The following is a 24,198-nucleotide window of genomic DNA, read 5'->3' on the forward strand; positions in this document are numbered from 1 at the left end:
CGACTTTCTTAGAAGATTTCATTTATATTTTAATTTCTATAAAATGTTAGAATTTAAATACATAGTTTACAAATAAGGTATACCTCATTTCAGTAGGCAATACAAATTTAGTCTTTTCAGAAATAGAGAGCTCTGTGGAAAAGTTGATCCTTAGGTTTATGCATTATTTCAACACACTAATCCAACTGATTTTAGAAGAAGGAAAATTCTGTCATATTACTTTCATGGCCTCCAGGAAGATTTCTTTTGAATGAATTTCAACTTGTTCAATATACTTACCTTAGTAAGTCAAGTATCATTTATTAAATAAAGTGCCCTGTGATTATTCTTATTCCTTATGTTTTAATTTGATACTAAGAGACTAACTAATGTAGAATTTAGCCAGCTGGCTCTCACTAATATAATAAGAAATACTGAAATATTCAACATTCAGCAAATACATACTGAGTACCTTTTATATGCCAATCACAGGGACACAGTAATAAATAAGAAAGCTTCAGGCCCTGCCCCATGCAGCTGGGAATCTAATAGGAGAAACTGGCATTTAGGTAAGCAATTATAAAACTGCATGGCTTGAAACTGCTAGGAATACTATCAAGTTACTTAAATATTCTAAGTTCTAGTTTCTTCACCTATGAAATGGTCATGAATATCTACAAAATATAAATGTTCCAAAGGTAGACTGAAAACAATTGATAACAATCTGCTTAGTAAAATGTCTAACACGGGGACATAAATGATTAAGTATTGATTTTATTTTCTTTTATATCATGTCATAACAGTTCTGTATAGTTTAATCCTTCTCACAACACACACATACACACACACACACACACACACACACACACACACACACCCTATCTATATTCAATTTCTTGATAGCTATGGTCTCCTGTGAACTTCCTTTTGCCCTTATCTCTCTCTTCCTGTTATCCACCTTTGCTCTCATGTGCCTTTAGAGAGACTCTTTCCCCTCGTCCAGGGCCTAAGCACAATCTTCAACTACTATCTCTAACTCATACGTATTTTCTGTTCTCAACCACCTAGCAAAACCTTAAGCAATGTATTGTCCTATCACTTTAGAAGGCCACACACAAGTATCCCAGTGGTGTGTTAGAGCTATTTATAGCTCAAGACAGTTCACTCCAGCTAGTGAGAGTTGATTTTATGCATGTTTCCTAATTTTGATGATCTCCTCCCAGTTGCTCAGGATGCAATGCCCTATTGGTCATTTGAAATCAACTATAGTGAGAATCTTTAAACCACAGAAACTTGAAAATTCTACATATCAGGACTTTTTTCCACCATAGGGAAACATTTTACTACCATACAACCTTCCAGTACTCAGCAAGAGGCTACAGATTAGATTGCCAATTTTGGCAGGGCCACAATATTAGAGTGGGATAGACAAAGCCAAGGACTCTACCATGGGGTAGAAAGTGAGCGTGTGATTAGAGTCCACTTCAAATCCCCTACTTCTTCCATCTAGAGCCACAGAAGCCACTCAAAAGTAAAAAATAACATTGAAATAGGCAGGGAATTTCCTTCAGATTTCCCAAGGTCTCAAATGGGCAGATAAAGTTTACCTTGTTGCAGAGCTAATAGAAGATCAAGAGGTAAATTCTTTTCAAGAATTCTCTAAGATTATCTGTGAGATGTAAACCTTCCTAGGATACTTCTGGTTCCTGGAGCATTTTGCAAAACAGCAATTGATCCTCAAACAACTGGCCCACCGCCTTTCTGTGGGGACTTTCAAAGCGGCAACCATGTTTCCCTCTTGCCCTCCACCCACCCCCCCAGGACAGATGATTGAGTTTCACAACTTCATTCTGGGTTGCTTGTCTCTGAAGCAATCATCTAGCGCTGTTGTTGTTGATTATTTGTTTCATGTTGTTTTTTTAATGACAGCTTTATTCCTAGTTTACTGCAGGAAAACACAGAAATAGGTTAAGTAAGGGAAAATGATAAAGTTGCAAAACTCTCATGATGAATTTTTACTTACATTCATGGAAAATATAAATGGAGTGGAACTAACCTGTTTTATACTAATTTATTTTATTCATTCACATGTTAAGAAAATGTAGGCTAGATTCAGTTTCTCTATACCTGCTTCATTTCTAGGACTCATCAGCCAAAGCGAATCAAATCTTCTTTTTGGTCTATAAACATTCTTAGGTCTCTTTTTTGATAAATGAAGACCAACCAACCAACATACTGTCACCTTGCTCAGCTGTACATTATCTTAGATTTGCCACCTAACTGTTGTTCTCTCTTTCATTGATAAATTTCCTAAAATTCTATTCTTATCCAACCTCACACCTATAAAAATATTAATAACTATTTCAAAATCTACTAGTCATGTTTTACTCCTTAACAAGTCTGATGTCTTTGTTTTATTTGATAGAGTTCCTCATTCTCTCAATGACTTTATACTTACCACTGCCTAAAAAGTTCTTCCCTATGTCAGTGCATGGCTTCTCATCCTTTGGATGTGATCTCCTTAGCGATGTCTTCCCCGACTTCCTTATTAAAGTAATTCCTCATCACCCTCTACTATGTTACCCCTGCTTTATTGTCTTTAGGGCATATCACAATTGAAAGTTTTCTGAAATCTTAAAGTCTTTGTTTATTTATTTATTTTTTGTTGGCTTCTTAGCAAGAGCAAGTAAGTGGTATGAAATGGACTTTTTGTAACTCTTCCCTTCATACCTTCAGAAACTAGAATATAGTCTGACACATACTGTTGAAAAATAAAATAATTCTCTCTTTAATATTCTCTTCCTTGAGCTTCCAAAATTCTGTTTGCTACTGCCATTTTCTCCTACTCCTCTACATGTTTTTCATAATTTATTTTTTAAACGATATATTTTTCACTTTTAAAATGAAATGGCTAAAAGGAAAGACACTCAACCAATTTTTTTTTAATGTTGACCAAATAATACAAATGAGAAGCTAAATAATCTCTAAGGCAATATTTATTAAATTCTAGAAAACTCAAAAAAAATTTCTTCCTGATAATCTATATTTTCTTAATCTAGCATGACAGTTTATTTTAAACTTGCATTATTTTGTCTATTGACTTTGGTAAATATAGATTTAAAATATGGAAATGAAATCCTGACAGAACTGTGTTTCACTTTGGTTAAACTACATTAAAACATTTTAACTCAAATTTTTCATCTCTAAATGGCTGTGCATTATATGTTAGATTGTAAAACTGAAGACATTTTACAAATTTATAAAACAATTACTATATGCCAAGAGAAGTAGCAACTCTGGTTTATCTTTGTTATTTCTGCTACAGAAACAGTCACTGTGCCATTAAGCATTGTCTTCACTGCATCATCATGGCAAATATTTTTTTTCAGCAAGTTTATATATTACAGTAAAGAAAAAGTGATAAAATTTAGAAGCCAGCCCTTTGTTTGATCCTTTACAACAAAGACAGAAAAATAGATTGCATGTCTCAGACTTCATGTTGAATTCAGTTGGAATGCACCTAGTCTGCTAGCAAGTGTCCCTTCTAGTTGGGAGTTCATTTTAACTAATTAGTACTTGTGCTCTACTAATTATTAAATATTTAATATATTTCCCCTGTTTGTGCCAACCCTTATCTAATTGGTCTTGATTAGGTGGAATACTATTTTAAGAAGGAGTTTGAAAAAGTGGTGATTGCTTACTGGATGTCTGCCACAGGAGTGGGGGAAAGCAATGTTGGTTTTCATAATTCAATACATTGTGGTCTTCATGATGTCTGTGATGGAAAGCCCTTGAGTGAACTTGAAAAAGAAGTATTAATACTAATAAAATTCTAATAATCTCTGTATTTTGAACTCTTTATAAATACTTATATGCTTTCTAGAAATGAAGAAGGTAAACTTAGATGATCATTTTTATTTTACAAGTTTTTGATAAACATAAGTACTTTAATTTGAAGAGGATTCAAAGCTAGATTATTTAAGATAGTAGTAAATTCCTAAAGTAAAAACTTGTTTTGAGATGAACAGTACTTGTGATAATATTATATTTTGTCATTATCAGAAATGCCTGGGTTTATCATTTCTGAATTTGACTAGAAAATTGCTGTTTTAGTCAAAACAGGCTTTTCAAACATTCTGTACATTATGAATCTCTCTTAGAAAAGAACTAGGAGGGCTCAGAGTGATTGATTTGGTTGGAAATGTCAAGTCTGAAAGATTTCAAAGCATTAATCATAAGCATGAATAATTTTTACTACCTCAAGGTGGAGGAGAATCACAGTACAGGAAGGTTCCCCAATGTGGAGCCCAGCACACCCACAGGGGGATCGTCCCAGGGGCATTTCTCTGACATAGTTACTTTTAATGATTGTTCCATTTAGTTTGTTTAGCTGACTACAGAAAAATGACAATTCTTATGTTCTTTTAGTTACTCTTGTGTTGCTTCTGCTCAGGGAGGTCTCTGCATTCCTGTATAGGCAGGAATGCAACTTTCCAAAATCTTGTGTCCCTGAAGCAAACATCTAGTCTATTTGGTGATGTTTTTAAAATCTTACTGCTTATGATATTAGGAGAAAGCAGGAGAAAATTTGTTACTTTTCTAAAAGTCTCAAATTTTTAGTATTTATTGGAAAAATAACATAGGGACTCTTTTGGCCTTTGCGAAAGGTCACATGAGTCATGGGGAATGAGGAGTATGCTGAACTTTGGGGCATGGGATTCCCTAGCTGGGAATGCTGTGAACAATTTTGCTTCACTTTGACCATTTTATGTATCAGACAGTAGATTTCTTTTGGAGATAATGTTTCACCTTTATGTAAACTGTTAAAGCCATTAATAATTTAACAAATATTAATATTTATTTACTCTGTACTTTGTACTGTTCTAACTGCTTGGCATAAATCTATGAGCAGAGCAAAGATCCCAGCCCTAGTGGAACTTAAACATTATAGAGGGTAAAGACAATCAACATAATAAAGAAGTAAATTATATGTGTATACATATACACATATATATATGGCTAATTAGTTATAGTGATTTAGATATTGAAACATGCTGTTGAAAAGTAAGAGCAGAATAAAAGGGATTGATAGTGCTGTCTTGAATAGGGGAGATTGCAGCATTGAATAGAATGGTCATAGTTGGCATAATTGGACAGCTGAAAGTTTAAGGAAGACTTGAAAATGGCAGTGGAATGAATTACATAGATCTGGAGTAGAGGGTGCATTTCTAATAAAAAGGAATAGCTAAAGCTAAGACTCTATGAGACAGTATACACGGCACAGTCAGTTGCTGGTGTTGAGCCAAGGAGGAAAGTGGAGAATAGTAGGCAGGACTGAATACAGAATTTGTGGACCCAATATGAAATGAAAATATGGGATCTCATATTCAAAAATTATTAAGAATTTAAAGATAATGACAGCAGAGCATTAAACCAGGCAGGAGGCCCTTCTAAGCACAGACCCTTGTGCAGCTGCACAGGTCGCAAATCCCTGAAGCCAGCCCTTGTAGAAGAGATCAGGTCTTAGAGCAGTATGGAGAGAGGATCATGCAGGGCATAATAGGCCATGTAAGAATTTTGACTTTTTATTATCATTGATATTAGGTCCCATTGGTCTAAATCACAGCTCTGTCTCATAGTCCTCATTTCACTAATGAGGACACTGAGATCCAGAAAAGTTCATACACTAACCTAAGGTTAGACTCCTAGGCTTTTGTAGAATCAGCTTCTCATTATCCGTGTAATCCTCAAAAGGGCCACCCACCTTTCCATTCGCCTTCCATCTCCTTACAAAGATAGACAGAAATGATAATGATGTGGTCACATACTGTGTGGGAGAGTCTGGACCACAGAGTCAGACTGTCTATCTTTGAATTACTACTCTACTATTTAGTAGCTGTGTGACCCAGAGTATGCTACTTAACATTTCTTTACCTTGATTTTCTTATATGTAGAATGGGGATAATTTTAGTAATTCATCTGTTAGAGTTGTTACCATGATTGATATTTATAATTTATTTCTTTGCACCAGCTTCTAAGGAGTGTCTAGTTAATTTCAATATATTTTTTTCTCACTCCAGGACAAAATACAAATATTTTTCTTCTTTAAGTGATTTATGATCCCTCTTTTTCAGCATTAACTACTCTGGTTGGATATATTCATTCATACATTCACTCATTTATTCATTCATTCACTTATTTTAGTGAGTGCCTACATGTGCCAAGAACAGTGCTTGGTGCTGAAGATGAAGAGTGACTGTTGTCAATGTGTGAATGTGTGGATGGGTTCATATGTGTCCTTATCTGTATATGTGTGGAGATTTAAATAGATATTCAAATATATACCTATACAGTTTTATCATATGATTTTTTTCTAGTCAACAGCAATGAGAATCCACTAGAATCCTAGTTGTCTTTTTTTTTTTTACTAAACTATATAGATATCTCATTTTCAGTGAAGAGTATACCTATATGACATAAACTTTGTAGAGCTATTATATCAAACAGAATTATAAATTTCTATCCCAATTAACTTTGTGATAGCATTAATTTTGGTCTAGATTCAATGTTTGTTTCTATCTAGTGTGATTATTGTGTTTAGAGAATAAACTTGAATAGGAATTAGCAAATTATTTATCCAGTTTGGAAATAGCTACTCCTGTTTATTTTTTCTGTGCATATGTAAGCAAGTTGAGGTTGATCAGTTTTAAAAGTTTTGCTTGATCTACTTTTTTCTTTATTAATAAGGTAGATATTTTTGTTTCTTGGAATTATACTTTATGTTCTCCCAAATTTTATTTATCACTCAAAAAAATTCTTTTTTTTTCAAATTAAAATTCTAGTAAGAGATCGAATATTTCATTTGTGGAAGGTTTCATATTAAAAATAACAAAGGATTATCAGCATTAGAGAAATTAATGTGAAATAGAAATATGTACTTTTATTCCCATTGTGTCACATTTATCAGGCAATTTGACACCAGATATCTTTGAATTGTTATATTCTACCTATGTTTGTACAAAAGGTACAAATTTAATATTTGCATTTATTCTTTATCACTGATGATAGATATTTTTGTTTTTTATTTAAATAATTTTACTTTTTATGGTACTTCTCCCTCACACAGTTCACACAGATCTCAATAATAACCAAAGCCATTATGTTAGAAGTTATTTTTTATTAACTTCTAAATAACTTTGTTCTTCCCACTATATAAGTGTTATATTGAAGAGAATGAGAGCTTTTGTGTACCTAGGAAATACATATTCTAGGGCACTTTTCTGTCTCCTTCCTCAAAATTCATATGTTTGGACCAAACCCCCTGGTGTGACTGTCTTTGGAGAGAGTCTACCAGAAGAAGGTGATTAAGGTTAAATGAGGTCATAAGGGTAGGGTTCTGATCTGAGAGGATTAGTGTCCTTATAAGAAGAGACACCAGAGAGCTTTCACACTCTCTCTCTCTCTCTGCCATGTGAGGACATAGCAAAAGGCTGACTGTCTGCAAGCCAGGAAGAGGCCCTCACCACAAACCAAATCGACCAGCACCTTGGCCTTGGACTTCTTAGTCTCCAGAACTGTGAGAAACAAATTTCTATTGTTCAAGCCATCTAGTCTATGGGATTTTGTTATGGCAGCCTGAGCAGACTAAGGCCAATTCTCAGAGATTCTAGTTTGATAGATCTTGGATGGGACAAAGACTATGACATGTTAACAAGAGCCATTGCTCAGCAGGTTGATTTGCCATATTTAACCCAAGGGTGCCCTGAGGAGTTTCTTTCTCCAGAGGCTGCCAAGTGTTCATTGTCCCTCCTGATGAAATGGCTTTCTGGCAAGTGATTGGAGAAAAATCTAGCTCTACGCTTGAATTGTAGTCATGTAAGTTGGACAGATTCTTCCACCTCTCTAAGCCTCATTTTCTTTACTTATAAAATGGTAGCAATACTGGATTGCTGTCTGGCATATAGGAGGGACTCATTAAATGATTGCTTGCTCTTAGGCACAAGATCTCTTTTATAAGTCTGAAGCTTTATCTATTTAACATTACATTTCTTCATCATAAAATTGGAACCTGTAGCATGCCACTGATAAACAATGTCTTTGTCTTAATGATTTATTTATTTTGTCATATTATGGCACCCATAAAAAGAGAAGGTTAACCTTCCTAATTTGGTTTCAGAGTAGCAAGACGAGGGAAATGAGATTCCTATGATTTTATTTAATAATTTTTGTCATCTATGGCACTTACATTGAAAACCATAGAACAACTGACATATAGAATGTTATTATACTTTTGGGCCAGGTGCAGTGGCTCACACTTATAATCCTAGCACTCTAGGAGGCTGAGGTGGGAGGATATCTTGAGCTAGGGGTTCAAGACCAGCCTGAGCCCTGAGCAAAAGTGAGACCTCCATCTCTACTAAAAATAGAAAAAATTCACCTGGGTAGTGGTGCTCGCCTGTAGTCCCAGCTACTCAAGAGGCTGAGGCAGGAGGATTGCTTGAACCCAGCAGTTTGAGGTTACTGTGAGTTAGGCTTATGCCACAGCACTGTAGCCTGGATGACAGAGTGAGACTATCTCAAAAAAAAAAAAAAAAAAATGTTACTGTTTCATGTTTTGGTTTTTAGTCATTGCTAATTGGTTTATTATTTCTTCTAATCACATATGTTACTATAGATGGAAGATAATTTTATTTTAATGTTAATTTTTGAAGTGTGCCAATCTTCCTCTTAGCTGTTTCTATGTGGCTCATCACTCTTTGTTGTCATTCCAGTACTTTGATTCCTTTTTTATTAATAACATGGGATATTTCCTTTTAAATTGTTGCTGTTGTTTTAAGTTCCTTGTTCTGAGTTCAAAAATTAATGTATAAAATTTAAATGAAAAAGTAACAGGGAGACTTTTTAATATTTATGTCTGGTAAAAAATTTTAAAACAAGAAGGAATTAAGTTCCATTTCACTCTGTACCTCTCAATAACTCCTATGTTTCAAAGAAGTACTCATTGGAAAAACTGTGGTGCACCCAGAGTGAATAGCTCAACAAGTACCTAGAGTCCTCATTTGACATTTGACATTTCCCATAGAGACCAGTAAGATGTGACTTAATCCCTGGCATTTGGAGATAAATTAAACATAGTACTCCAACTGATTGAGTAGATGATTTTCTAGTGTGACAGAATAAATGAAATAAGAAGTTCACTGTAGCAACAAAAATATGTGAAGAGCAATGGCTTGGCATTTTATCATATCATTGTTTAATATATTGATTTGTACCTCAGAAAAATTCAATGTGCTTTCTTGCAGCTGTGATTTTCAGTTTGCTTAAAGGTAAATAGGAAAGACTTTTAAAGAGGTCCTGGTTTAGAGTCTTCCTTTGAAGGCAGTGGATACATTTTTATTATTGCCTGCCAAACCATCAGAACATTGGGACTTCTGTATTTATTGATTTTTAATGCATACCCTAAAAGTGCATAAGCCAAAATACATTGATATAATGATACCTGTGTTGAGAAATATGTTTATGGGATAAGTAAAAAACCCACTTACGTGCTAAAATACTTTAATCTATTGACATGTGGTATTGATAGAAGATAAATTAAAAACCTCTTTAATTAAAATTGCCATTGTTGATTCAAGCTATTGATATGTTACAATAATGTAAATGTCTTACAGAATTGGTATTTTTGTAACTGCCATACCTTCCCAGGATGCAGGCACATGTGGATTATTGTGCTTCACTTTATAGTGCTTTGCAGTTACCGTGTTTTTCAGAAATTGAAGCTTTGTGGCAACTCTATGTCTAGCGCATCTATTGGTGCCATTTTTCCAACAGCAGGTATTCACTTCATGTCTTGTGTTATAGTTTGGTAATTCTCAAAATATTTCAAACTTTTTCATTATTTTATCTGTTATGGTGATCTGTGATCACTGATCTTTGATGTTACCATTGTAATTGTTTTGGGGTGCCATGAAACGCACTCATATAAGACAGTTTGATATTTGATAAATATTGTGTTTGTTCTGACAACTCTTCCAGCCATTTCCCCCCATCTCATCCTCTCCTGGGCTTCCCTATTCCCTGAGACACAACGACATTGAAATTGGGCCTATGACCCTACTATGACCTCCAAGTGATCAAGTAAAATTAAGAGTCACACTTTTCCCACTTTAAATCAAAAGCTAGAAAGGATTGAGCTTAGTGAGGAAGGCATGATAAAAGCCAAAATGAGCTCAAAGCTAGGCCTCTTGTGCCAAACAGTTAGCCAAGTTGTGAATGCAAATGAAAAGTTCTTGAAGGCAATGAAAAGTGCTACTCCAGTGAATACATGAATGATAAGAAAGTGAAACAGCCTTATTGCTGATACAGAGTAAATTTTAGTGGTCTGGATAGAAGATCAAGTTAGCCAAAAAAATTCCTTCAAGCCAAAGCCTAATAAAGAGGAAGACCCTAGCTCTCTTCAATTCCATGAAGGCTGAAAGAGGTGAGGAAGCTACAGAATAAGTTTTCAGCTAGCAGAGGTTGGTTCATGAGGTTTAAGGAAAGAAGCTGTCTCCATAACATAAAAGTGCAAGATGAAGCAGCAAGTGCTGATGCAGAAGTTACAGCAAATTATCCTGAATATCTAGCTAGGATAATTGATGAAGGTAGCTACAGTAAACAACATATTAATATTTTCAGTGTAGGTAAAACAGCTTTATATTGGAAGAAGATGCCAGCTATGCCTTCCATAGCTACAGAGGAGATGTCAATACCTGGCTCCAAAGCTTCAAAGGACAGACTGACTCTCTTGTTAGGAGCTAATGCCCCTTAGGTTACTTTAAGTTGAAGCCGATGTTCATTTACCATTCCAAAATCCTACGATCCTTTAAGAATTATGTTAATCTACTCTGCCCGTGCTCTATAAATAGCACAACAAAGCCACGATGACACCACATCCATTTACAACATGATTTACTTAGTATTTTAAGCTCATTGTTGAGAAATACTGCTCAGAAAAAAAAAAAGATTCCTATCATAATATTAGTGCTCATTGACAAAGCACCTGGTCACCCAAGAACTCTGATGAAGATATACAAGGAGATTAATGTTGTTTTCATGACCACAGCCTATGGATTAGGGAACAATTTCAACTTTCAAGTCTTACTATTTAAAAATACATTCATAAGATTATAGCTGCCATATAGTGTGATTCTTCTGATGGATCTGGGCGAAGTAATAGAAAACACTCTGGAAAGGATTCACCATTCTGGATGTCATTAAAAACATTCAGGATTCAAAAGAGGAGGTCACAATAGCAACATTAATAGGAGTTTGGAAGAAGTTGATTCTAACCCTCATGAATGACTTGGCGGATTTTAAGACTTCTATGGAAGAAGTAACTACAGATGTGGTGGAGCTAATGAGGGAACTAAATTAGAGGTGGAGCCTGAAGATGTAACTGCATTGTTGCAATCTCAGGATCAAACTTGAACAGAAGAGTTGATTCTTATGCTTGAGAAAGTGGTTTCTTGAAATGAGATCTACTCCTGGTGCAGATGCTGTGAACGTTGTTGAAATGACAACAAAGGATTTAAAATATTACATAAACTTGCTTGATTAAAGCAGCAGCAATATTTGAGAGGATTGACTCCAATTTTGAAAAAAGTTCTATTGTGGGCAAAATGCTATCAAACAGCATTGCATGCTGCAGAGAAATCTTTCATGAAAGGAAAAGTCAATCAATATGGCAAATTCATTGTTGTCTTATTTAGGAAATCTCCACAGCCACCCCAACCTTCAGCAACTACTACCCTGATCAGTTAGTAGCCATCAGCATCTAGGTAAGACCTTCCACCAGCAAAAGGAATAGGCGTTGCTGAAGGCTCAGATGACCATTGGCATTTTTAGCAATAAAGTATTTTTAAATTAAGGTGTGCACATTTTGTTTTAGACATAATATTATACACTTTGTAGACTACAATATAATGTAAACATTAATTTTATATGTACTGGGAAACCAAAAAAAAATTGTGTAACTCACTTTATTGTGATATTCACTTTATGGCAGTGGTCTGGAACCAAACCTGCAATATGTCTGAGGTATGCCTGTACACACAGTCTGGCCTATATCCTCTCAAACCAGTGAGGTTTTTCCTCACCCTCATACTTTTCATATATGAAAAGTATGTTCAATAATATATTGAATCACAAATAATTAGTAGGTAGCTTAGAAACTTGAAATGAAAAATATGAATGATCTCCCCTTTCCAATGCAATCATTAATATTATGTGACCATTTATTTAATCAGGCTTTTAAAATCATATCAACAATTATTTGTATGGTAATAGTATCAGCAAATTAAAAAAATTGTGTTAAAGGAACTGATTTAATCACATTGTAATAGGAAGACAATTATAATAAAAACCATTCCAAGAGAAATATTTTTAACAATTAAGTTTTCTTGGCAAATCCACTTGAAAGTACAGCTTAACTTTTCAGAGATATTGTACAAGCTATAATCATTTCAGTTGAAGACCAATGAGCCAAGAGCATATGCCAGACACCTGGGTGAGAATGGGTGCATGATGGCCCCTTCACCAAGGAATTTCCTTGTACTGGAAACTGAAATTGTTAGATAAATATATTTATAAAGAGATAGGTCCAATGAGGGCCTAAAGACAGTGAGAGGCAGGTTACCCTGGGATTTCAAGCAGAGAGAGATCAAATATATTTGGGCAACAGAGAAATACAGTTCATCAAGTAGATCACATTTGAAATGGCCCTTAATGTGTTAGTAGATATTTTACAGATGCAGATGAAAGTGATGACTATAGAAATAATTCATGCCAGAAATATTTTCTCTAGCAGATTTAGTGATCTCTCAGTAGTATTCCCATGTTCTTCTAGAAACAGAATTCTTTCTTCAAATGAGTTTTCTGTGGAAGTCCTATGTATAAAACTGGCTGAAGTGCATTAGTTCCAACTGAGAAGGGCAGAAAGTTAGAGGCCTGGATTCTCCGTCTTCATTTTTTTCACTATTTGCCACCGCTAACTCTTTTTATCAACATCTCTGAGTATACATGCTATAGTTTGAAACAGCACATTTTGTATTATAATCATTGGAAAGCATAACAACTATTATTTTAATAATAGAAATTATAGAAACTAAAGCTGAAGGGAAGCATCTAGGCTCATAGGAATATATGAACCTGCAGTTCAGTATTTTTCAAGGAGAGGGAAAGGGGTAACTCCAACAGAGGATTCCTATTAGAATCTCCAGGAGGGCATGAAATTTTTATATTAACAAAAGAAGACTTTTAAAAATGAATAATATTGATGTAGAATATAAGATAACTGTAGGGGGTAGTGGGAAATGTGACAAAAATGGTAATTTGGGACCATATTCTAAAGTCCTAGAATGATAGGCTGGCACATGTAGTTGTACAGGTTGGATCCTGCACAACCCAAGGGGTTGTCACTCACAACTGGCTACATGCACAATCTGAGCAGCTGTGCATGATGACTGTGCAAGTAGAGGATATTTCACTTAATTTGGATAACAATAGAGAATCTTTGAATTTTTTTTCAAGCCTGAGAATAATATGATTGCTTTCGAACCTTATGCAAATTTATCTTGCAGTGTTTTGTAAAATGGCTCAGATTCCAGAAACAAGAATGTAGAATATTCCAAATGTGATGGTCTGTTGGAAGAATGAACTGAGTTTGTAATTTGTTTAGAAGGGAGAGGTAAAGCAAAAATGGCTCACATATTTTCCCAAGTGACCAGAGGAATTGTACCTTGCTAGAAATAAAAAAAAGGATCATGTTTATGGTAACTGGGACAGAATAAGAGATAGAATTAGTTATCTTTTGACCATTTCAAATTACTATGAATAATTCTGTCATACTAAATGGAAATAGGCTATAATTCTTCCTCCAAGGTTTTATTTTTCTTTATCTTTTCTTCTCTTTCAGGCTGAAGTCATTGATGTGAGTTATGGAACTGCAGATGATTTAAAAAGGATTAAAAAAATGAAAAATGTAACAAATCAGATTGCACTCCTGAAATTAGGAAAACTGCCACTGCTTTATAAGGTTGGTCCAATGGCTGTTATTTGGTGGTTGAGTTAATATTTTGCTTTCTTTCTTTGGAGTTATATGCCTTTGTGAGTGTCAGTGTGTGTGTGTGTGTGTGTGTGTGTGAGAGAGAGAGAGAGAGAGACAGAGAGAAAAACAGAGACACACACACACAAAGGGTGGGGGAGAGAGAGAGAGATAGTGGGGGTGGGACACAAAGAGATAAAAAAATTGATGTCCTTATTCCTTTAGACAGGAGATACATTAAGCCAGGTATTGGTGAGTTTGTGCGAACTTGATAAAATTGGCATACTCCTATAATAGTACATATCTGGAGTGCTAAAAGCAAAAACTATAGTGTCCTTAATTCATGACATATGTGAAACTTCTAATCTATTGTCAAAACATTACCATGGGCTTTATGTTAGATTTGTGTTCCTTAGTGATTGATTTTGTCAACTATATAACTTCAGAGTTACTGATTGTACTCAGGAATTTAATTCAAATATAATATGCTAAGACGAATAAGAATTTTGGTTTATTTTAATTAAATAGAAGTTTATTAACTCTCATCCACTAGATATATTTACATAATTAAAGCAGTCCAATCTGTTTCTGATAACGAACCATTGCAATAGACAGCCACTACTGGTCATTCTTTCTTCATTTTCTGTTTCTATTTTTTTTTTTTTTTTTTTTTTTACAAAAAAGGTTGATGTAGTTATGTCACCAGAACTCCCTGGTTCTGAATATATATTAGATATCTCCTCATCCAACCTTAAAAGAGCTTTGCTAATTCTCTGGTCCAAAAAAGTTTTCAGAAATCTGTGAGCACACTCAATTAGGGAAAAAGAGAACATCCCATCCCTGTTTTTTATTATCTGTCAATGATACCCGTATACTTAAATCAGTGTCTAATAGTAGATAATAGGCCAGAATTTTAAAATAGTCTTGAAAATATATGGTGATATTAATTTTTTGCCATATTTTCAATATGTATTAAATGCCTTAAAATAATATTTTGACCTAACAATTCCTGTTCAATGTATTCTAAGAGGGGTGGGAGGAAGAGATGATAAACACAGTGATAACCAATGATGCAACAAAATATTAGAAATGCTATCTATGTCCAGTGTAGTAGTGAAAATAATGCTGCCTTTATCCAGCTGAATACTATACAACAATTCAAATGAAAAGGGTTATATTTAATGGCATGTGAAAATCCTCATAAATAAATAAGTTCTAAAGAAAACATTTATAGTAATTATAATACTAATGGTTATAGTATTCAGGTCATTAAATATGAAATGTCCGATTTTGAATCCAAAGTTTAGTTTATATCTCAAACAAGAAGCAGTACAATTAACCAAAGTATGAGCCTAAACTGTCAACACAGTTTTGCCATCTTAACAGTAGCTTGCGTATGCCAGCAGCGAAGAAGGCTGGAGAGAGAGTGGCAATGAAATCGCAAAAGGCATTGTCCACAGTTTGTTGAGAATTGAATATTTTTCCTTGCAAGAAGTGGTCCAAAGCTTGGAAGAAGTGGTAGTCAGTTGGAGCAAGGTCTGGTGAATATGATATATGACAGAAAGTTTCGAAGTTCAGCCTCTGTAGTTTGAGCACCGCTGTTTGTACGACATGTGGTTGAGCATTGTCTTGCAAGAGGATCGGCCTGTCTCTGTTGACCAATCTCAGCTGCTTCATTGCGAACATCCTCATCATTTTATCCATCTGGTTGCAGTAGACATCCACTATAATCTATTGACCAGGTTTCATGAAGCTGTAGTGAATAATTCCAGCGCTAGACCACCAAACAGACACCGTTAGCTTTTTTTGATGACTCTTAGGTTTTAGACTGTGTTTTGGCACTTCATCTTTATTCAACCATTATGACAAATGCTTGCAATTATCAAAAAGAATCCATTTTCATCACATGTAACAATATGGTATAGAAATGGTTTAACTTTATGTAGTGACAGCAAAGAAAGGCAAGCTTTGAGATGATTTCTGCTCTGGCACTCATTTAATACATGCAGTACCCACCTATCCAGCTTCTTTACCTGCCAATTTGTTTCAGATGGTTCAGTATTGCTGGAATGGTAATGTCAAATCTTGCTGCTAATTCACACGTAGGTTGAGATGGATTTGCTTCCACTATAGCTTTCAGCTCAGCGTTATCTGCCTTGGTCTCAAGTCACCCACTTGGTTCATTTTCAAGATTAAAATCACCAGAATGGAACTTCTCAAACCGTCGATGTACTTACTGTATATTCATGAGCCACATAATTCCCAAACACTTTGTTGATATTTTGAGCTATCTGTGCAGCACTGGGTCCACAACGGAACTCATATTTGAAAATAACACAAATTTTTGACTTCTCCATGGTTTCACAAAAATTGCTCTAAAAAAAATTTGAAAGATAATCACAAGTGAAACCATGTGTTTGAAAGAATGAGGATGTACTGTCCCAATAAAAATAAAACAAAAAAGTGTCAAAGTGAAATGTCAGAAATATCAACTGTCAAACATAGTACTTAAGGAAATCAGGCATTTCATACTTAATAACACATGGTCAATAATGTGGACTAAACATTTTCTTAGCATTTTTATATATTATCACATTAGCCTTCACAATAACTATATTGTTGAGGTAGGGACTATTATTATTATCTTCAATTTACAAATTGAGATGAGAAGGCAGAAAAAGGATAAGTGACTGTCTCAGATACAAAAATCTCATTAAATGAAACAATCGGAATATATACCTACGCAGTCTCATCTCAGATCCTGAATCTTTTATGTGTATGTCTCTCTGTGTGTATGTGTGTAGCTAGCATAGATCAGTAGATAGATGATTAATGTTTTAAAATAGAATTTTTAACTGAGATTCTAAGATAAAAGACTGGACATTTCAAAGTGAGCTACCAAACATCAATGCTTCAAATGAAATAATTGGAAATATTGTTAAAAACCTCACTCATATCTAGGGCATAAAAGGTTTGGAGATTAGTAGGAGAAAATTTTGTGAAGAGGAATTTCGGAGAGACCTATGGTAAGTTCCACTGTATGCCTGGTGACTGGTGCTTCAGTGGAACCACGCAGAGGGCTTAATGTGCATGTCCCCTGCAATGTGGAGGACATGGTGGACTGATGTCTGATTTTAGTAGTGAATTAGTAGTTTATCTCGAATAGGACCCAATCGTCAAGACCCTGATATCATTTTGCCTGATCATTTTCCTTATAGGCCTGTGAATAAATTAACAAAAAGTTCTATGCAGAATGCCTCTTCAGGCAGTTTTGCCACAAACTTGCCATTCTTCCAGGCAGAGGAGACAGGATGTCCTCTCTTTAACCCTTTATATTCCGTAGTAGCCATCTCTGTTTTCTGTGGATTGTCCCAGAGATTTGGAGAAAGTCATTGATACTACATCTATTAATACACATTCACATGGTTAAAAAAAAAAAAAAAGAAAAGAAAAGAAAATTGTGTGTATACCACACAATTACAGCTAAGTCTGCTTCACCTGTCCATCAAATACATTCTGGGGCCGAAGTTTGAAAGTGAGGTAATACAGTAATACATTTAGGTTGAAAAAGGCAGAGAACCAATTGACTTTTTTGTGAATCACAACTGTTAATCATAATTCTAAATGAGCATTGGGTTTGGGAACATGCAGCTGAATGAGTAAAGAGAAAAGTTCATCTTATTTTAGCTGTGCAGTATTTACTAAATTGTAGTTCAAAAATAAATTTGGAAAGGAATTTGTACATCTGAGACAGGGAAGGCAAACGGGAAGCATGGTTATGATATTAAATTATTAGATAAACTCCTATGAAAAGAAAAATAATCTACAGCCAAGAAGATGATGATCTCATTAGTTTTATCATAAATACCATATATGTATTAATTTAATCTCTAGGAAGAGATTGATGAGAAAATGCCCACATTGTGCAGCAGGAACTATGAAGCACAAATGCCCTTGTGTTACATGCCTTGACATCTACACATTGTTGCTGCAGGAAAGAGTGAACCAAGTTCCCCAGAACTGTTTGTGCTAGTTTCCTTAAGCTTAAACCTTGTAGGAGAGGCTTTAGATTCATTTTAGCTATGTGTTTATAGCAATTTATGTTATGGGAGAGGGCTTTAATTCTTTAAATTTTCCAACAAAATAGTCTTTTATTTGTCATAATGGACTCAGATCTCTCTCAGTAACAATCTGAGACACAGTAAAGCAGGCCCTGAAACCCTCACAAATTCCCAAATTGCTGAATAGCACTCTAGTATAAAATTTATTATACCAAATGCAATAAAAGCATTTGACTTTCTTTTTAGAGCTATTTTCACAAAAAGCAGTAATAAAAAAATTACTGTGTACTACATGACAACTTGAAATCAACTAACTCCCACTGAAACATGGAGGCTGGGTCATTGTCTAGGTCCATACCATGTATCAGCCCATGTCCTGTAGGAGTCAATTTTGTGTGCAGTAAAATTCCAAATGAATGTACATTGTGATTAATTATGCCATTTGTGCATAATGAAATTTCACATAAAAATCTACAAATGCTAGGATTTTTTAAATAAATTCAATGATACACATCACATCCCTAGTACTCTTAGTCATGTAGTAAGATATTAATAAATATTAATTAGTTTTTTCATTATTCTTATATATTTTTTGTCCTTATAATGATAATTTTAATGATCCAGGAATCCAAATGATTTTGTAGTTTCCTACAAATAAAACATTTTCCATCCATTCATCAGATAAGATTTATATTTTAACATAAATAGGAACTATGAAAGAAGATACAGTTTGGGTATTTGTCCCCTCAAAATCTCAAGTTGAAATTTAATCCCCAGTGTTGGAGGTGGGGCCTGCTGGGACAGGACGTGTTTGGGTCATCGGGGCAGATCCCTCATGAATGGCTTGGTGCCCTGCTAGCAATAATGAGTGAGTTCTCGCTTTGTTAGCTTTGTTAATTCATGTGAGAGCTGGTTGTTTAAAGGAGCCTGGCACCACCTCCTTCCTCTCTTACTTCCTCTCTTGCCAGGTAACACTCATGCTCCCTCTTCAACTTTCCCCTTGATTTGGAAGCTCTCTGAAGCCTTCACCAGAAGAAGATGCTGGTGTGATGCTTCTTGTACAGTCTGTAGAGCCATGAGCCAAATAATCCTCTTGTCTTTATAAATTTCCCAGTCCCAGGTATTCCTTTATAGCAACACAAAACAGACTAAAACAAAAGGAAAATGGCTTTTAGATATATGTCTTGAATCCACCCGTGGTTGTACATTGTTTGGCCAGTGTATAACTTCAGCATCACTGAAGCCCATAAAACATGCTTAGACAGGAATGCCTTTGGGAAGAGACTGGAGAGAATTGAGAGGCAGCAAACAATTGTTATGTGTCTGTACAAATATCATGTGTTTGTGCTTTCAATTATATTGCTTCCTGTAAATTAGGGAGGCGTAGTCTTATTTAAAGAAAAGTAAACTTTATACTATTTGAATTTCAAACCCAACTTCACCCACCAAATAATTAAATTTAAAACATGTAGTTGGAGGTCTAGTGAGGAAATATCTGTAGATATTGGTGATTTACGATCAATGATCAATGAGTGGACAACCAGAAGATCAATAAGAAATCCTCTAGGTGGTTAAAGTTAATGCTGAGAAAACTACATTGTGAAAACTGATTTCATGGGAAGCATTTAAGACTTGTCATATTTGCTGAACTAGACTTTGTTTCTTTTTGTTCAGTCTCCTTTTTTCTCCCTGGGGACAATTGTCCAATCCATATGATAACTGCACTCAAAACAATATCGTGGTCTTTATTCTAATTAGTAGAGAGCAAGATTTACTCTACTTTTTGTGGTAGAAATTTAGAGATGGTGAAACTCAAATTTAATTTCTTATTTCCCAAAATTAAACTATGGATGCATTTAGTTAATGAGCATTAAAAATATGTGGTGCTTAGCACAACAATTTGTAAAAAAGGAAATCAGTATTTTTTTAAGACACAATACTTATGGGGGGTGTGTGTGTGCTGCATTTGTGAGCACACTGGTGTAGTCTTATGTGATGTGGCAGTGAGGTTGAGAAGATAGGAAAGAAGGGAAAGACACCTTTCCTCTTGAAACTTTTGGTGCATCATATTAATAATTTTCTATGGTATGGATGAACCAAGAAAATCTCTTTAATTGACATTCTATGAATATTTCAGATGAAAACAAATTTTAATTCAGTGTCATTGAATGATGTTTTTACGTATGATCTTCATGTAAGGCAAACTTGCCTCTTTTTCTTAAGACAATTTTTGAAGGCATTTTGTGAACAAAAATAAAAAGCAAACACTATCTGGATGCTTGAAAAGGGTATACTTGTCCACTGAATAATTTAATGAGGTGCTTTATACCCAATTCTCAGAAGTAATTACAAAAGACCAATGCCTCCATATTTTGTAATTCTAAGACTCCATTTGTCATTAAAAACATGGTCAGTACTAGAACAAAAAATTGGAAAATAATAGTTTTATGTACTTGAAAGCTAAATATGCTGCTGTTTTTTAATCACAATACTTTCCATTTCCCACTAAGTTATTTTTTGAATGGTTTAAACCAAATATTACTATATGTATAAAAAGTATTTTTGTTGAAATACAACTTGAATAATGAGTTATAATGAAAAGACGTTAGACTATGTCATTATTTTGCTATCTAGCCAGCATACATTAAAAAGTGAATTTAGAACAAGAATAATTGAGTGCTTAGATTCTATTCCTAATTTTAAAGTATTTTTTCCAAATAAAATTGTGTCTATAAATCTTTGAAGTCTGTCATGAATTAACTGCATAATTTAGACGTACATATATATTTTACCTACATGATAATATAATTTAATTATTTTTTGGACCATTTGAAAATTATGACATCATAGCAAGTGATGTCATGTATTAGAAGGGTTGATTTTTCATATATCTGATTGTAATATCGTTAGTATAAATAATTCCCATGTATTCATTCAAGGTTAGCACCATTATAAAAAGGTGCTGAACATTTTGTTTCTCCTAACTAAATGTTACAGTATAAATTTAAAAAAGCAAGAAAGCAAAGGAGAGAGAGAGAGAAAGAGGAGGGAGGGAGAGAGCAAGGAAGGAAGGAAGGAAGATAGGAAGGAAAGAGGGAGAAAGGAAGAAAGGGAGTGAGGAAGGCAAGAAGGAAGGGAGGGAAAGAACGAGCAGCTAATTCATTCTAGTTAAATCCCTAAAATTACCCATGTTTCAGAAATATTGTTGCATGTATTATATGTTACTCTAAAATTCAAAACAGTAAGCTCTGGACATATTTTGGTACATTTTTGCTTTCCCCTCTTCCCCTGTGCCTGTTCGACAATATTCATTTTTTCTTGCTGTTGATGGACTTCCCATCTCCTCCAATCTTCTGTATGTGCTCTCTGCTCAACAGGTAACTTGTTTAAAATAGTGGAACACAACATTGCAGGACACAAGAATGGGAGGGACAAACTAAAATCCAGCCATTTCTATTTGATGGTTATGTGACCTTAGAATATTACCTAACCCTTGTGAAGTCTTAGGAGATTCTTTTTTCTTTGTACAAAACCTCTACACTTATGATAAAAATAATCTCAACTTATAAGTTTGTGTGAGGATTAAATCTGAAAATGCAAGCAGGATAAATTCTTAGGTAACAATTTTTTGTAATTATTATGAAGCTCTTAATATCTGTATAGGAGGTTTTAAAGAGGAAGAGCATGAATTTAATAATGGGGAAATGTAATAGCTCACTTAAACTTGCAAAACTGAACTGAATATAATAATATAGTTATTTGATAAATCAATTACAGAAGTAGTATTTGTCTCTCAAGATTGCACTTTTGTTTTACTTAACAATAAAAATCATGTTGGTACTATGTAGCATAATTTGAATCTTTGAGTTAAAAAAACATCTAAGTCTTTAAATTATTTTTGTGGAATAAGATATAAATAAGTGAAGAAATTAATGTCAAAAATAAATATAACTTGACTTAATGGAGGATGAATATAAACAATGACCTAAGAGAATATTGCAAGCTTCAGATTTTTATATTTTTCAGTGTTTATTTTTATGCATAGACTTTTTTTATTGAAGTGGTGGAATTATATAATAGGAAAATAATATTATTTTAAGAATTAGAACTATATTACATTTATAAAATAGTGGTATACACTCCTAATACAAAATTGAAATTTATTTTGAAAGTTGGGGTATCAGAAATGGTTCTAAGAGCATAATGAGATCGCCTATATCATAAAATTATCATAGAAATTAATTTAAATAATAAAGGTAAGTACTCAACGCAGTGCCTAGCACATCCTAAGTAAGCACTCATTAAAAGTAATTTAATATTTAATTTAATCTCACTGTATTTTCTACTTGAATTTCATTTTTTGACTGGTCACCATTCTATGTGGTCAAAAATCTGAGTTTTTGTCATTTGCTAAGTGTTATAACTTCTGCCTTGTTTGTTTGTTTTAAGTAAAAGCTCAGTACTTCAGTGTTTGATTTATTTCATGAATAATTATGGTATTAAAATTTTTATGATTTTCCTATGTATTTGAATTGAGAATACCCTAAAAATGACTTTGAGTTTTAGCATAGTTTCTTTCACTTTTGCGTTGATAAATCATTGGTAAGAAGAGTGCATAAAAAACAAGCAAATAAATAAACCTTTGGTTTTTATGCTAACAAGATTTTAAAAGAATTCACTTGAAGCCTAATTGTTAGTCACTATATTTATGGTCCTAAGTTGTATCTCTCTCTTTTTGATTCTGTCTTTTGATAAAATAGATTAATTATTATTATCATGCCCAGGAACACATTGGTAAGGAGTACTAGGTAGTGATTTGTGTTTTACTAATACGTTGCTATAAAACATGTGGGGGCAGAGTTAAATTACTTTTGGAAGGAAACATTACTGAAAATTTAACATTTGCTTCAACATTTTGCTCCTTAAAATTCATGTAAATAAAATTACAGGGGCACAATGTAGTGGCTCTGGTTTTGAAATCAATAGATGTCTTGTTTTTATAATAAATTAACTTTTAATAAGCCATAAAAACTTAAATCTACATATAAAAGAATAAAATATTCTCACTTGAACTTTGAAAACAATATGCATCAAATAAAATATTATTTTAATAAGTAATTATTAACACATATGTTAATTTATTATCCTTATAAATATTCATTAACTTGCTTTTTAATTTAAAATATATATTTGCTGTTCAAAAGCTATTGGGACAGGTTTATAGCCCATATATATTATAGTGAAGAATGAAGCTTTTGTGGTTTTAATAATGAGCAGTTTGAAAAAAGCCTTTATATTATAGGAAAAAAGTTACTTTTTATTTACTAGATTTGCATTTCCAAATTTCATTAAATCTTTACCTAGTTTTATTTTGCATATTTTCTCTCAGATTGCATTTTAGATTGCATCTAGTAATCTCATGTACTAGAAATTTCTTATGAATTTTCTTAAATTAAAAAATACATAATTATTTGAATGTTATAATCATCTACTACCTAAATTTAAAAACACAATACTAATAATCCCAATAATTCTTTGAATAATTTTACATTCTAAATCAATTTTGTTTGAGAAAATGTGGAAAAATTGAAGAGTTTCTATAATCTAGATACATGTAGTATAATAACAGACTTAAATTTAGACTAATACAGTTAAAGAAATTCTTCAAAGGAAATAATTTGTATTTTTCAATTTTCAGTTATAATTTTCTTTTTGTTTTATCTAAATATCCTTACTTTATTAGGCTATTAAAATTACTATTCCTACCTTTTAATAAAGAACTAGCATGTTTGTGTTTCAAAAGTACATAAATTACCCATATCAAACTTCTTTCATAATTCTCACACAAAGACAACTTTTAAGCAAGTTGTAGGGTAAATTTCATCATGTATAAAATGAGTCATTTAATGAAATGCAGAAAGAACTCTTACAGTTCTAACATGCCATGCTTACTTGATATTGTTCTAATGCCCAAATTAATGACTGCTCTAATAAAATTTCTTTACTTTTAATAATAGCATATCTGTAATTAAATAATAGTGCAGCCTGGTAATAGCATTATGGACCTTAAGACAT

General features: G+C 33.7%; 1 protein-coding gene across 5 annotated transcripts in view; it reads left to right on the plus strand.

Annotated features, from left to right (window-relative positions):
• Window positions 1–24,198, plus strand: part of NAALADL2 (N-acetylated alpha-linked acidic dipeptidase like 2) — an 887,154-nt gene that overhangs the window by 355,313 nt on the left and 507,643 nt on the right. For all 5 annotated transcript variants that reach the window (XM_045539692.1, XM_045539695.1, XM_045539696.1 and 2 more), the window contains exon 4: window positions 13,934–14,053. In XM_045539692.1, coding sequence (XP_045395648.1) covers window positions 13,934–14,053 — 120 coding nt within the window. The remainder of the gene's footprint in view (window positions 1–13,933; window positions 14,054–24,198) is intronic.

This window comes from Lemur catta, chromosome 1, assembly GCF_020740605.2.
Source record: "Lemur catta isolate mLemCat1 chromosome 1, mLemCat1.pri, whole genome shotgun sequence".
Taxonomy (NCBI): Eukaryota; Metazoa; Chordata; class Mammalia; order Primates; family Lemuridae; genus Lemur; species Lemur catta.